Here is a 14,110-nt window from a genome sequence, read left to right as displayed (position 1 = left end):
AGCCGCAGGGTGGGCAGACGGGGGGAGGGGCTGGCTCCACCCCAGCCGCTCTCAGCCGAGGGAGTTTTTTTATATTTACCCCATCAGCTACTCAGGCCAACCCGTAATTAGTCTCACATCGCTGGTGATAAGCGTATGTGCGTATCTACAGGTAGGGCTGTTTGGGGTGAGATCGTGGCAACTGTTGTTTCCGCTGCCAGAGGAATGGCAGGCTGGACCCGGATGTCAGGGGAAGTCTGGTCTGTAGTCATTTAGGGCAGCGTCTGTTTAATGGGACACATACACACTGTGTTAGTGGTGCTTAATACGGTCCAACAAGGGCCTGCTATTAATTCGCTTTATTGGTGCATATGGTCAGAACATATTAAAACTTCAAAGCAGCAGTGGTTCTCTCTTCTCTGCGCTACTGCGGTTGCATGTGTTTGGGCCACAGCATGAACAAATGCAGCGAATGAACCTTTGCTTTTCTTTTTGTAAGGTAAAAGTGTATTTACCCGTGACTGATTTGTGCACTCCTTGTGTTTGTGTTGCAGCGCGGATTGGAAAGATGAAGCGCAGGAAGGCGGAGGAGGGGCAGGTATGTCCTCTGTGCAGCGCACCGCTGGCAGGGACAGAGGAGGACATGAGTAGGCATGTGGAACAATGTCTGTTCAAGGTAGCCTCACACACTAGACCGGGACACAGACACTCTCGCATTATCACACTCTCATAGAATTAGGTGTCCCACTGCTGCGGCGCTTTTGGTTCAGTCCTCCGACTCAGCTGCTGCCACAGCTAATTAGTCGGACGAATATAAAGACGATTGATTGATTTGGATCCTGCATGGATCCAACACAGCGGCAGAACGCTGTTCTACTCCTACTAACCTGGTAGTCGTAGTTTCACTAACGCCTGCCCTGCTCATACTGGGTTGAGGTGCACGTGTTTGAAAAGGGAGATTTTAGTTGCTTTTATGGGTTTCTTGCTCCAAGCTTGTGCTGATGATTTTTCTTTTTCTTCTTCTAGAGGGAAGGAGCCTGTGGAACTGAAGATGACTCAATGGACATGGACGGAGAGAACGGGACACGTTTTGAGGAGTATGAGTGGTGTGGCCAGAAGAGGGTCCGAGCTACCACTCTGTTGGAGGGGGGGTTCAGAGGTAATCCCTGCCCACCCGCTCCTGTTATTTCGTAAACATGTGATTGCAATTATTTTGGCCAACCACTAATAAGACAAACCAATAAAGCCACCTGCAGACCCCTCGTCCCACCCAATGTGTTGAACTTGATCATTGGCAACCTATAATTTTTTTTTCTGGCTTGTGACACCATAGCCGACTTACCGCAGCATATACCTGACTAATTGGTTGGCATTTGCACTAGGTAATTCACATAAATGTGACTGATTGGCCAGAGGGTTCACACTGAAAAATATTATATTCATGGGATCGTGCACTGTGTTGGAAAAGTTCAGAATTTTTGACATTCTGCCTCAAACAACATAAAGTGACTGATAAATGATTTAGTTTGGTGCTTCCACATTTAAAGTGAATGGGAAGCATCTCCATGGGGGGTGAAATATTTGTTTGAATGTGGTATAATAGAAAGAAAATTGCAAACCCCTGGGTTATGCAGACGTCCCACCTGAAATGGAGGTCACCTACATTTTGATCCGTGATGCAGATTCCTTGCACCATTTTAAATCTGTAAATATATACATGCACTTTTATATATATTGTGTTTGTGTAAAAAAATATATATATCACACACGCACACAGTACAGGCCAAAAGTTTGGACACACCTTCTCATTCAATGTGTTTTCTTTATTTTCATGACCATTTTCGTTGGTAGATTCTCACTGAAGTCATCAAAACTATGAATGAACACATGTGGAGTTATGTACTTGACAAAAAAAGGTGAAATAACTGAAAACATTTTTCATATTCTAGTTTCTTCAAAATAGCCGCCCTTTGCTCTGATTACTGCTTTGAACACTCTTGGCATTCTCTCGATGAGCTTCAAGATGTCGTCACCTGAAATGGTTTTCCAACAGTCTTGAAAGAGTTCCCAGAGGTGTTTAGCACTTGTTGGCCCCTTTGCCTTCACTCTGCGGTCCAGCTCACCCCAAACCATCTCGACTGGGTTCAGGTCCGGTGACTGTGGAGGCCAGGACTCCACTTTTTGTTAAGTACATAACTCCACATGTGCTCATTCATAGTTTTGATGCCTTCAGTGAGAATCTACCAATGTAAATGGTCATGAAAATTAAAGAAAACGCATTGAATGACAAGGTGTCCAAACTTTGGCCTGTATATCATATAAAAATATACATTTGAGTTTTTGGTTTTAACAAAGCGTACAGGCAAAAATATTTATGCTTTTTTTTTTATCCTAGGAACTATCATGACGTTTATTTATAATGCAATTAAAATATGAATAGGCTTACTGAAATAAATGAAAAATTGCAATTATTTCCTTAAATATTTGTCTAAACATGATTGTAACAGCCCTACGTTTGGCCCCCAATTACTTTTTGGTTGAGCTAAAAATGACAAGAACCTGACTGGGAATTCAGTGTTTGAGGTCACCACGGCAGATTAGTTCATCTTCAGATGATATCGGCTTGTAGGCCTGGGGTCATGTCTGCAGAGTAGAAGGTCACCTTCCCAGACCTAGTCTTCCAAAGGGAAAAACACAGTTAACTCAACCGTCGACCTGCTGAGCCACGCCCGGGGTAGAGCAGGGTGCCGTACAGTACATTTGCAGTCCAGACACACTGCTTCTCTACGTCTTTCTCACACACACACACACACACACACACACACACACAATTTTGCAGAATGCTGAAGCGATGGGGGGGGTAAGGAAGCGGACTTGTAACCTAGGGGATGCAGGTCCAAATCCCGAACCGCCAAGGTGCCAGTGAGATCCTACCGTCCCCACACAATCACTTTTAGAGGTTGGCAAGATCACGTGTGATTTTTTTTAATTTGCCGCCGCAGCCGATCTTGCTGATCCTTTGGAACGTACCTGAAAACTGTGCCTGTACGTCATAATGAACAGGTTCAGGTTTGAAACTGAAGACGGAGCCCGGGTACTCAGGCCTGTCCAGGATTAGTTGCAAGTGCACAAGGACCCGTCTGATGTCACATGAGACCGACTGAGTCTGAGTTTCAGGGGGTGGAGGAGATGCAGGGAGGGGAGCTTCAAAGCCCCCCCATCCCCAACCCGGAAGCTCAGAAGGTGGATTTAGGATTTGAAGCGTTCTGCTGGAGGAAATATGGCATCAACGGGATAAGTCCCCCAATCTACCAGCATCCCTCCTCCTCTCCCTCCCTTTGAGGGGAACACTTTAAACTCCCATCACAAGAATATGAGAGGAGAGAAGAGAAAGATGGAGGGTTTGATAGATGCGGGGGGATCGAAGAGGATCAGTTTCTGGTAGGAGGGCGTCGAGCCCTCCCACGTCCGTGGCTTAGAGAAGCCGTCAAGCTGATGAAGAGATGGAGATGACACACACACACATACAGATCCTCATCGAGAGGGGGGATGATTTAGATGAGTGGAAAGGATACACACTCCTGAAGAAAATCCTTTTGTAACTGTGCTTCAAAGTAGCCAGATACTGGCTGCACCCGCGCCAGCTTAAACTTCACTGCGGTAAATGCCATTCCGATTGGGTGAACTTTGACCTCAGGCTCTGCAGCAATCCAAGGGTGCCAGATAAGTGCCATGGCAACAAGGTGTCAGTCGGTGTGTAGCATGTGCGCGAGTGTCGTGTCGCCGTCTCAAGGGTCCGTTTCGACTGGTGTAGATCAGCGGTTGGTCACACGTCTGCACGTGCGACGGAGCCCCGCGATGCATAATGCATGTCTGGGTTAATGTTAAGGTGCCAGGGTTGGACGTTCCTTTATGATAATAAGATCATTTACATGAATGTGTGGCTGCCCTTTTTGGTCTTGTCGTGTAGATTGAGGTGTGTGTGTGTGTGTGTGTGTGTGTGTGTGTGTGTGTGTGTTTATATCCTGACCACCTGTGTGTGTGTGTGTGTGCGTGCGCAGATAAATCTGCATGTCCACATTATATGCCTGTGTTGGGGAGGTTATTGATCTTTCCTGGGAGGGTGGGGGGGATGGGGCGAGTATCCTGCGGGTTGCTGCTCCGAGAGTGTGTGCTAGCGTAGCGTGCATAATGTGACTGAGAGGCAGTTAGAGCAGCGATGACCTTTTCAGCCCAGATTAGATTGCCTGCCAGGACCGGTTAAGGCCGACTGCTCCGTCCCAGGTAGCCCCTCCCCACCAAGTCAACACCCCAGCTTGCGATGTGAGCCCCCCCATCTCAGTGATCCTGTTCACAAAAAAAAAGTTGCAAAATTACTATCATAATTTGGAGTAAATATATATATAGTAGTGTATGTGTAGAGCATGGCTAGTAAGGGTAAAAAAAAAAATGCTGCTCTTGCAGTGCCCCATTATTAATAAATTAGATAACTGTAATTCCCCTCTTTTTACCCCTACTCTTCTTCTATCTGAGTCCTGCTGTTCTGTTGTGTTCTGTGTTGCACCTGTGGGCCAGGGTTTGATCTCACTCTGTACATGGATGGGATGGCAGTACCACTCGTCCATCTTCATTATTTGAAAGCCAGGTGTGACACCAGTCTTACTTACCTACCTACATATTTTTACCGCTTCACGTGTTGCTGGGCACGTTGAGATGCTGGGGGTTCCAGCCGCGAGGCAGCACTCAGATAGTGACCACCAAAACTGGCTGTTTTATGCGACTCGATCATAGTTCGCATATGCCCGAGCAGCCACATCGAGCAAATAAAACTTAAAAGGTCCCTTTTATTTGATCACTAAAACCATGGGCACGTTGTTAAAGGCGCCTGCTGTTTGTGACTCATTTTATGCCTCCTCTGGCGGTTGAGACGTCTTTATGCCTGCTGTTGGGGTTCAGTATCATGGGTCTCACAGAATCACTTTTGACCTCCTTGGTTGTACACACACACACACACACAGAGATTCCATTTGTAATTAACCATTGAATATTGAAAGGATTTTATTTACACTGAAACATCTAGAGGCACACACGCTTCCCTGCAGACCTCGGTGTAGCCCATAGCTCTGGTCTGGGGACGTCTGCAGTTTGTCTCCCTGCTCATTATCGGTTCATCAAGGTGCCAGTCAACCTCCGGCACACTCCAGCAGACAGGCCGGTGTTCCTGACATTACTGACTGACCGCTTTACATCTGAATGTTTGACTGTACAGCTTTCCATACGGCTGCCTGCTGACATCATCCCCTGTAAAGGTCTATTGAGCTACTCGGGTCCTCCAAATACCTACAAATGTGGTTTTTATTGTTCGAGTCTGAAATTGAATGGCATTCTGTGTGTCTTGTGTTTCAGGATCAGGTTTTGCGTTGTGCAGTACTAAGGAAAGCCATGACAGCGATGCAGATCTGGATGTGGATGGCGATGACACACTGGAGTACGGCAAAGCCCAGTATCCTTACCTCAAGTCACACATTAGTCCCTGGATGAGTTATACTTCCCTGCTGCAGTGGTGAGAAGCACGGTGGTTAAAGATAAAAGAGGAGCATTTCCCTAACCCAGCATCTGCAGGTACACAGAGGCCGACATCATTCCCTGCTCAGGAGAGGACCAAGGAGAGACCAAGGAACGTGAGGCGCTACGTGGAGCTGTGTTAAAGTATGTCCTGATGCTCCCTTCACGTTGCCCTCCTAAACTTTCTACCTGTGAGTCCTGGGTACGCATTGTCTGAATGTTCTCCCTCTGTTTGGTGCAGTGGTGGGATGCCGTCCACCAGAATAACCCCAGAGTTCTCCAAATGGGCCAGTGATGGTGAGCTCCCGACCCCTCGCTCTTCTGCACTCCTTTTTCTTCCCTGCTTCTTCACTAGGTCGGCCGAGGTTCACTTTCTCTGTCTCTCTCTCTCTCAGAAATGCCCTCCACCAGTAACGGCGAGAGCAGCAAACAGGACTGTAGCTCGGCGGCAGCGTCCTCCACGACACCGCGGACCTGCAAAAACAGTGAGATCGACAAGTGAGTCCACACACACACACACATTTTAAGTGTTTCTTACACCGCTTCTCCTTTGAGATGTTTTCCAAGTGTGTGTGCACGCATGTCTGCTGGGTCATAAATGATGCATTCTGTCTGGTCATCTCTCTGGAGTGTGTTTGATCACGGGGACGGTCTGTGAGTATTGATCCCCACACAGCTGCGCCTGACCGGGGCCAGACTGAGAGCGCTGACTGGGAATGTTAATGTTCACCCAGACGCACACACAGACCCCAACGTCCTGGCATACACTTCATACGTCTTCCTGTCATCACTGTGGTTCTCCGTGTGTGTGTTTATTTATGTATGTATGTATGGAGTAGGGTTCTAGCAGTAAGAGATGTAGACCTGGCGCAGTTCCTTCAGGTCCAGAGTGACTAATCACAGCAAAAGAGGGATGAGCCAGAGACACGTTTCAAATGTCTGTGTGCGTGGACCCGCTTGTAAAAGGCCAGCCCCTCTAATTCTCTCATCTCCACGTGCTCATCCATATTCCCTGACAAGAGCAGCAGTGAAACGGCCCCTGCCCCGCCTGCCCGGGACCCCATGCTCCACCCCGCTGCATGGGTAATTGGGGTCAGTTAGGTTCGGGGGGGGGGCTGATCGGCATCTCATTTGTTTCTTTCTCTTCTTCACCTCCCCATCCCTCACACACTCACTCTCTCCCTTTTTTTTTTTCTCTCTCTCTCTCTCTCTCTCTCTCTCTCTCTCTCTCTCTCTCTCTTTCTCTCTCACACACACACACACACACAAACCCACTAAAACACATATTCTTTATAACATTGATTTCAGAAGCCGGTTACAGAATTCTAACTTCCGGTTTTAACAAGTTGTTTACCTGAATCTCTCTCTCTCACACACACACACACACACACACACACACACACACACACACGCGCCTCACTGAATGTATATTCTTGACTTGTTCCCATTGCAGATGAATCAGTGCAGTGCCGAGCTTCATATTAAATATCAGCACAAGTAGAGAATCAGACCAGAGCTGCTGAACTATTGATCGTCCCGCCCCTCAACACACACACACACACACACACACACACACACACACACACCTGTATGCTCCCGCCTGTATGCACTGGAGGGAACAAATTCATCAGCTGCACTCAGGCAGGGACAACCTGACTCCCAATTAGTTTTCTTCCCCTGAGTGTGTGTAATGGGGGGGTTAAACATGAGAGGGTGTGTATGATGGTGGCCGCTAATGTGTGCGTTGAACAAAATTGTGAACAAGTGTGTGGAACACCGTTTCTGTTTGTGTGTGTGTGTGCCTGCAGCAGCCGCCCGACCGCTTTGGTTGAATCATTGCTCTTTGAATCAAACAGCCCCCCCCCCCCATCCCTGCTTTATTAGCTTAGCGCTTAGCTCCAGACGTGACACACGGCCGTTTATTTAATATCTCCTGCAATATTTCCCAGTACCTTGCCGTCCTCCCCTTCTCCTTCCTTCCATCTCTACCCATCTGTGTGTCTATCTGTCTCCCGCCTAACCGCTTGCCCCCCCCCCTCTTCTCGCTAGCGGGGGCTGATTTGATCACAAATGGTGGGACGTTAGCTGATATTGTGTTATGAGGGGCATGCAGGATAAACCCCTGCGACAATATCATTCATCAAAGACTCTGCTCTGCCGTACAACTGGATCTTATTTCGGGGGGATTTTTCTTTCCTCGCTCATACAGAATTTTTTTTTTTTTTTTTTTTTTTTCTCGTACCGTTAGATTTTGATTATAGTTGTTTTGCCGTGGCGGGCAGCAGCAGGTCTTGCTTGGAACAGTTTTATTTGAATAATGATTTATGGATGAAATATTAAAGGGTCTTGCTGGTATAATAGACCCCACCCTATACCACCACCCCCTCTGCACCAGTTTTTAAGATTACCAAAAAAAAAAAAGAACATGATTGTGACATTTGGTTAAAGCGCAGAACTGTTTTACGTCCAATTTCCCGGGGCAAATCTGGGCTTTCTGCTCTAGGAAGAAAGCAAGAGAATTCCCAGAGAATCAGACATCTGAAATCAATTCCCTCCAAAAACGAAAATGAGATTTGTCTTCTTTACTTACGCTGATCCATTGGCTGGGAGCTGTGCTGTCTGTTTAGGGATCCTTGGAAAAGTCTTGTTGCGCGGAGGTGCCTGTTATACACATGTTAGTCAGATCATTAGTTCTGCTCATTAAGGGGTGGGCAGCATTATTGAAATACCGCTGATCCCTCCCTGCCCACGGGTGTTTGGTATTGGGCTTGTGGGCCCTTGATAAATAGAGGCCTGGCTGCATCAGAACCCCCCCCCCGTTTCACCCATTCCCTGTAGATTTGTCGCTGCTTCCTACTGCGGCGTGAGCGTGCAAACACACACACACACACACACATACATACACACACATCCTGTCTCATATGTGTGCATATGGCCCAGCCTTCAGGAATCAATTGCTACTTAAATGCAGTATTATCCACTGTCAGTTCTGGTTTGGTCAGGCACGCCACTTTACGTGAGGCCTGTGCACAGCAGTTTACGCTCAAAGCAGAGGAGCGGCCCAAATTTTACTTAAACTTCTTCACGTTACAGCTGACGTATACACAACTGAAATGAAAATATGATGGTGACATCATCTTAATGCTCTAAATCATTTGTACCTTAGTTATGCCTGTTTATTCCTGTTTCAAAAAAAACAAAATATCCTTATTATCTGGATTTCTTTATAATTTAAATTGTATTAATAATTCCGTAATTAATGGGGTTATTGCTGTAAAACGTTAACCCGTGTTTGCATTTGTCAGTGGATGGTGGAGTTCGTTGGAGAACGACAGAGCCCCGCCAGGCCAGGCCAGCCAGTCGGATAGAACGTGTGTGGTGGTCTGCAGTGTCCTCTCCTTCGTCTCTGTGTGTGTGAGACTGGTCTGCGGTCAGAGCGGATGCATGATGTGGTAGTAGCCTAGTGGATAATACATTTGCCTATGAACCAGAAGACCCACTTACTACTGTGTTCCTGAGAAAGACACTTAACCCTAAGTTGGTCCAGGGGGGACTGTCCCTGTAACTACTGATTGTAAGTCGCTGTGGATAAGGGCGTCTGGTAAGTGTAAATGATGCAGCCAGCTTTAAAACCTGACGGTGGAAGTTGGCATCACTGAGGACGTGCCTGCTGGCTCAATAAAGACCTTTGTGCTGATAGATGTAGACTCTTTCTGGATGTGATTGATTCCTGGAACAGCGTTTTCACACCAAAGGATTGGGACTGGGCCCACTGGACTGGGCTTTACAGGTTTAAACTGCCATGTTGGCATCAGTCATCTTGACCCCGCCCTGTAATGAAGTGTTTGCAGATGACTTCATTTGTCTAGAATGAGATGGCATGAAGGAGACGTGTGTGTGTGTGTTGTATCTCGACCTGCTCACTCCCCGCATACCTGTCCTTATTTCCAGTCTGATGCGTGAGCTCATCCCTCTCATGAACCAGTTCATTACTCCGGGGAATTAAAGAACTTTTAGAATGAGGTTTTCTATAAATCACAGGGTGAATGAATATTCATGCCGTCAGTGGGCGTCTGAAAGCATTTGGAGTTTATTGGGGAAAAGTTTTACTCTGGCGTTGTGGTCCGGAGTGCGGGAACGCCAGCGATTTATGAACCCGTTAAAGAGAAGCAGCAGGCCCGTCGCCGCGGCATGTGCATATACGCACCACAGCTTTATTAGCAAGCACGCTAATCAAGGCTAAATGCTTTTTTACAAGCAGCCCAGTAATAAGAAGGGATTTTAAAGGTTTATGGTCCCAGAGCTGATTGCTGCCGGGGGAAGTGGATCGTCCTGGACCCCCCTTGGCCACGAGGAGTGGACAGAGTCCCTCTATCCTTGGCCAAGGTCTCGTCCGTGTCCTGACTGGGTTCCAGACTGATGGAAGAATCCTAAGCAGCTGCGGCTGGATGTTTTGTAACCCGTCAGAACAGGACAGTCACAATATGAACTGCAATAGTAATATATATAAAGGACTCTTTTATATATACAGAGGCAGGATGTGCAATGTTAAGGAGGTTCTATTTAACTCTGTGTGTCTGTACCTCGGATCCAGTCCTAGGTAATAAATGAAGCTGTTTGTGGAAGCCGCGAAACGACCGTGGCCCTAATCGGGTGGAGCGCGCTGGGAGAACACGGGAGCAGCGTTAAATCAATATGGTAGATCAGCGCTCCATCTGGCCGGAAAATGAGCAGATCACCATAAACAGCGCGCTGAGTGGCGTGTGGCATAATCAATGGTGGCTGTATTGATTTAGTTATTGTGAGTTCATACGCTGTGGACAGTGTTAAATATACATCCAGCAGATCAGTGGCAGTCGGTGAAGCAGGGGGTGTTTTGTGAGGGACGGGGGTTTCAAAGAACAGCCATCTGGGACGTGTGCGTTTGACCTGAGAAACACCGACTGAATGAGCACAAAATGCACGTGTTTGATGATGCCACGTTATACTGCAAAGTGGAGTATTTTTGGATAAAGGTGTAAATGAGTTTGTCTTGTCCATGTCCAGGATCACTGAAGACTCCACCACCACCACGCTGGAGGCCCTGAAGGCTCGTATCCGGGAGCTGGAGAAACAGATCCTGAGAGGAGACCGGTACAAGTGCCTCATCTGCATGGTGAGACCCCCACCTAGACGATCTGATCCCGGCGCACGTGTGTGTATGCGTGTGTGTTTTTTTCATTTTAATTTGCCCGTCTGCTCGCAATTTAAACAGGGAGCTTTTAGACGTTGAAATATGAGCAAATATTTTTTTCCCGTGGCGTGACCTTTTACCCGCCCTCGGAGTCCAGAGATTCTGTTGCTGTTGCATTTAGGATGTTTCACCTGCTTAGACACTTTCGCCTTTAACAATGGAGAAGACTAGTTTCTGGGTGAGCAGCTGCTGCTCTCCACAAATGCCAGGGGTAAAGACGCTGGCACAGCCTTGGCGCAGAACATGACCCCTTTGGCCCTTGACACGCAATACCGTGCCATGTCCGGCCACCTCAGAAAGGTCAGCGCCGGCCTGAGGTGGCGGGAAGTACCGCTCTGCATACTGATCACAGAGAGGCTCTGGTCCCCAGTCGCAGCAAGGATCCCTGGGATGCTGGACGTCCGGTGTTCCCTTCTGGTCCAGTCGGTTGAAGAGAGCTCTTCATTCAGATGCATGGGATTTTACAGCAGTGGATCTCTACTGCCACCTGCTGTTAAAACCGTTTTTTTTTTTTTTTTACATTGGAAAAACTGCCTTTACAATTTATATGATGTCCATCCATGGTTTCAGGTGTGTGTGTGTGTGTGTGTGTGTGTGCGCGTGCCTTGGTACGCGTGTTTATGTGGTATGTAGCAGCCACCCTGTTCTGAGTGGCGCTCTTGACTGTCCTGGCAGAGGAAGCGATTCCGTTCAGGGACAGCAGGCAAGAGCGCGGTGGCCATGGGGTCGGGGAGCGCCGGGTCGGTGGGGCTTGGCGTGTTCTGTTTGTATAGAGGCTACGTTACGGGCTGCAGCTCCACCGCCTCTGGTGGCAGCACTGGGATTAAGAGGCTGCTGCCCCTTCGGAGGGTAAGGTTCACTGTGCCCGCCCCCGACCCGTCCGCTGTCTGCCTGTCTGGTTGCCCCCTCTTCTGTGCCCACCTCTGTGGCTGCTTCTGTCAGTTGTTGTGGGTGTTTTGGTTGCTGCTGTGTATAATTTGCATATATATATATATATATGTGTGTGTGTGTGTGTGTATATACGTGCAGAATGTTCTGTTAAAGTAAAATTGATTGACCTTTTTTTTCCTCCTCTGTTCTTTTTCTCAGGACTCATACACAATGCCCCTTACTTCCATCCAGTGCTGGCATGTCCACTGTGAGGAATGCTGGCTCCGGACTTTGGTAAGACCCGGCAGCGACAGACATTTCAGATCAGCACAGAGGGGCACATAAAAGTTCAACTTAACGCACATTAACACCCTTCTGCGAGGCTTCACTCTATGATTTGTTGGACTACACCGGCCTGGGTTCCAGCTGGAGAAGTGGGTTCCTCAGCATAAAGTCTGCAAACCTTAACAACTCTGCGAAGTGTTGCCAACGTCGTGGCCTCGCCCTGACGAAGCGCATACGCTCCACTCACCACCCCTCCTCCACCCCTTCTTCCTCCACCCATCCCCGCAGGGTGCCGGCTGGCATTATCCACTAGCGCATTCTGCTACTACACGAGGAAGCAATTAATAAGAAAATCTTTCCAAGCCTCAGCCCTTTTCCAAGATGTAATATATTAAATCAGCCTTGCTATATATGTGTGTATATATATATATTTATTTATTTATTTTCTCCTCAAGGCCTCTGTGTGAAGGCCGATGCTCGGCGGATCACAGGCGTGCGTTCATGTTGCCGTGGGAGCTTGTTACTAATGCAGGCATTAAAATGTTGCCTGAAGACAGCAATAAAAGGCACTTGTTGGGGGCTCCCCATGTCTTGATCAAAGTAAATGCGTGTAATTTGGTTACCGTCAGCGCTGCTTTATGACCGTAATCGAGCGCAGCGTGCAGGCAGCAGCACCGCGCTCAGCACCGGCCTCGTTAAAAAACCTGCACAAAGGGAAACGGGCCCTGGCTGCACGTAAGGGGGGGTTTAAGAGGAGAAATTTTAGGGAGGTGGTGTTGGGAAGGAGTAAAGCCAGCGTCACGTTACTCTCATATAGCACAAAAGGAAGATGTGGAAACGTGCTCAGAAAAGGGCCCGCTACACCCTCCTCCATTCTCTTGCCTTTCTCCATCCTGCCACGTGCTCTTCATACGTAATTACCAGTTTCAGCTCCTTAGATGGTGTGGGGCCACTGTGCTTATATCTCAAAATTGTGACTTAACAAACGGGTTTCTGGATTCTCGTAAAAAAAAAAACAAATGACCTATACAATTTCCATGAATTGCTGAAATTTTGCGACGACTCCTGCCTTTAGTTTGCTGCAATCCTCTTATTTTGGCCGGGCTGGGTGTGAAGCTCCTGTCCAGGAACAGTCCACGTGGGGGGAATTTCACAGAATTAATGTAGACTGCGATCTGATCTCAGTGCTTAGAGAGATTAGCGGGACTAAATTTGCCCTCCTGTCCCCAAAACAAAAATCTTTTCCTTAACAGTCCTACAAGACCCTCTACATTCCGGACCTGTTTTCCACTCTCAATTCAATCTTTCAATGCAAAGGGGTCATTTTTGTTATTATGTATAATATTGCTCTTACATATTTCATTTGTGCACAAACATGCACAAAGGAAACATCCAATTAACTATATAGTATTTTTTTTATGCACAGTCAAAGAACCCCAATGTTCCCCCGCTTACTGCCATTGTGTGTCCATGGGGATGGTCACCGGTTGTGAGTCGCACTGGATAAGGGCTTCTGATAAATGTTGTTAATGTAAATGTATGTTTTTAGGAGGGTCAGTATATGCTGAGTTTTGTGGTCGTTTCAAATGTGTTTGGATTGGACTTGGGCTGCACGTTCATGTTCTTCTGTCTTCCTGATTTCTGCAGGGAAACAAGAAACTCTGCCCACAGTGCAACACCATCACGTCACCAGGCGACCTCCGGCGGGTCTACTTGTGAAGGCAACTCTCCACTGACTGGATGCTCCCAGAACTTTTTTTTTTTTTTTTTTTTTTTTTTGGTATCGTTTGCGCTTTGTGTATTTCTTTCTTTTTTTTTTTTTTTTTTTTCTCTCCCTCTCTTCTGAAAGATTTTACAAGACTTTGATGTTACAGGGGTGATTTCTAACCCAGGCCTTGAAACTAATGTCTGGAATCCATTTTGGGACATTTTTTTTTCTTCAGATGCCCAATCAAAAATGCAGCCGGGTCCTGACCGCTGGTGCTGCTCTCTAATGGTGGTCAATGACAGAGCGTCCAATACCCTGGTGCTCTACCCCATATCTGCCAGCTCCGCCTGACTTTCTACTCATTCTGCTGCTTCTGGAAGACACTTTCATCTCAACCTACATCAGTTCCAGACTGTTCCAGACCGAGGGCAAAAAAAAACATGATTCGTTGAGCTTTCAAACCAAAAGGA

General features: G+C 47.4%; 1 protein-coding gene across 5 annotated transcripts in view; it reads left to right on the top strand.

Annotated features, from left to right (window-relative positions):
- The window catches only part of rnf220a (ring finger protein 220a), an 87,416-nt gene extending 73,709 nt beyond the window's left edge, over positions 1–13,707 (top strand). For 3 of the 5 annotated variants that reach the window (XM_028978616.1, XM_028978613.1, XM_028978618.1), the window contains 9 exons: positions 534–655; positions 1,006–1,138; positions 5,386–5,482; positions 5,602–5,688; positions 5,786–5,841; positions 5,940–6,042; positions 10,591–10,699; positions 11,867–11,941; positions 13,580–13,707. In XM_028978616.1, coding sequence (XP_028834449.1) covers positions 534–655; positions 1,006–1,138; positions 5,386–5,482; positions 5,602–5,688; positions 5,786–5,841; positions 5,940–6,042; positions 10,591–10,699; positions 11,867–11,941; positions 13,580–13,651 — 854 coding nt within the window. In that variant the 3' untranslated portion in view covers positions 13,652–13,707. The remainder of the gene's footprint in view (positions 1–533; positions 656–1,005; positions 1,139–5,385; positions 5,483–5,601; positions 5,689–5,785; positions 5,842–5,939; positions 6,043–10,590; positions 10,700–11,866; positions 11,942–13,579) is intronic. The other 2 variants (XM_028978617.1, XM_028978614.1) reach the window with 1 other exon arrangement.
- The last annotated feature ends 403 nt before the right edge of the window (positions 13,708–14,110 follow it).

This window comes from Denticeps clupeoides, chromosome 4, assembly GCF_900700375.1.
Source record: "Denticeps clupeoides chromosome 4, fDenClu1.1, whole genome shotgun sequence".
NCBI lineage: Eukaryota > Metazoa > Chordata > Actinopteri > Clupeiformes > Denticipitidae > Denticeps > Denticeps clupeoides.
This window is presented reverse-complemented; position numbering and strand designations above follow the sequence as displayed.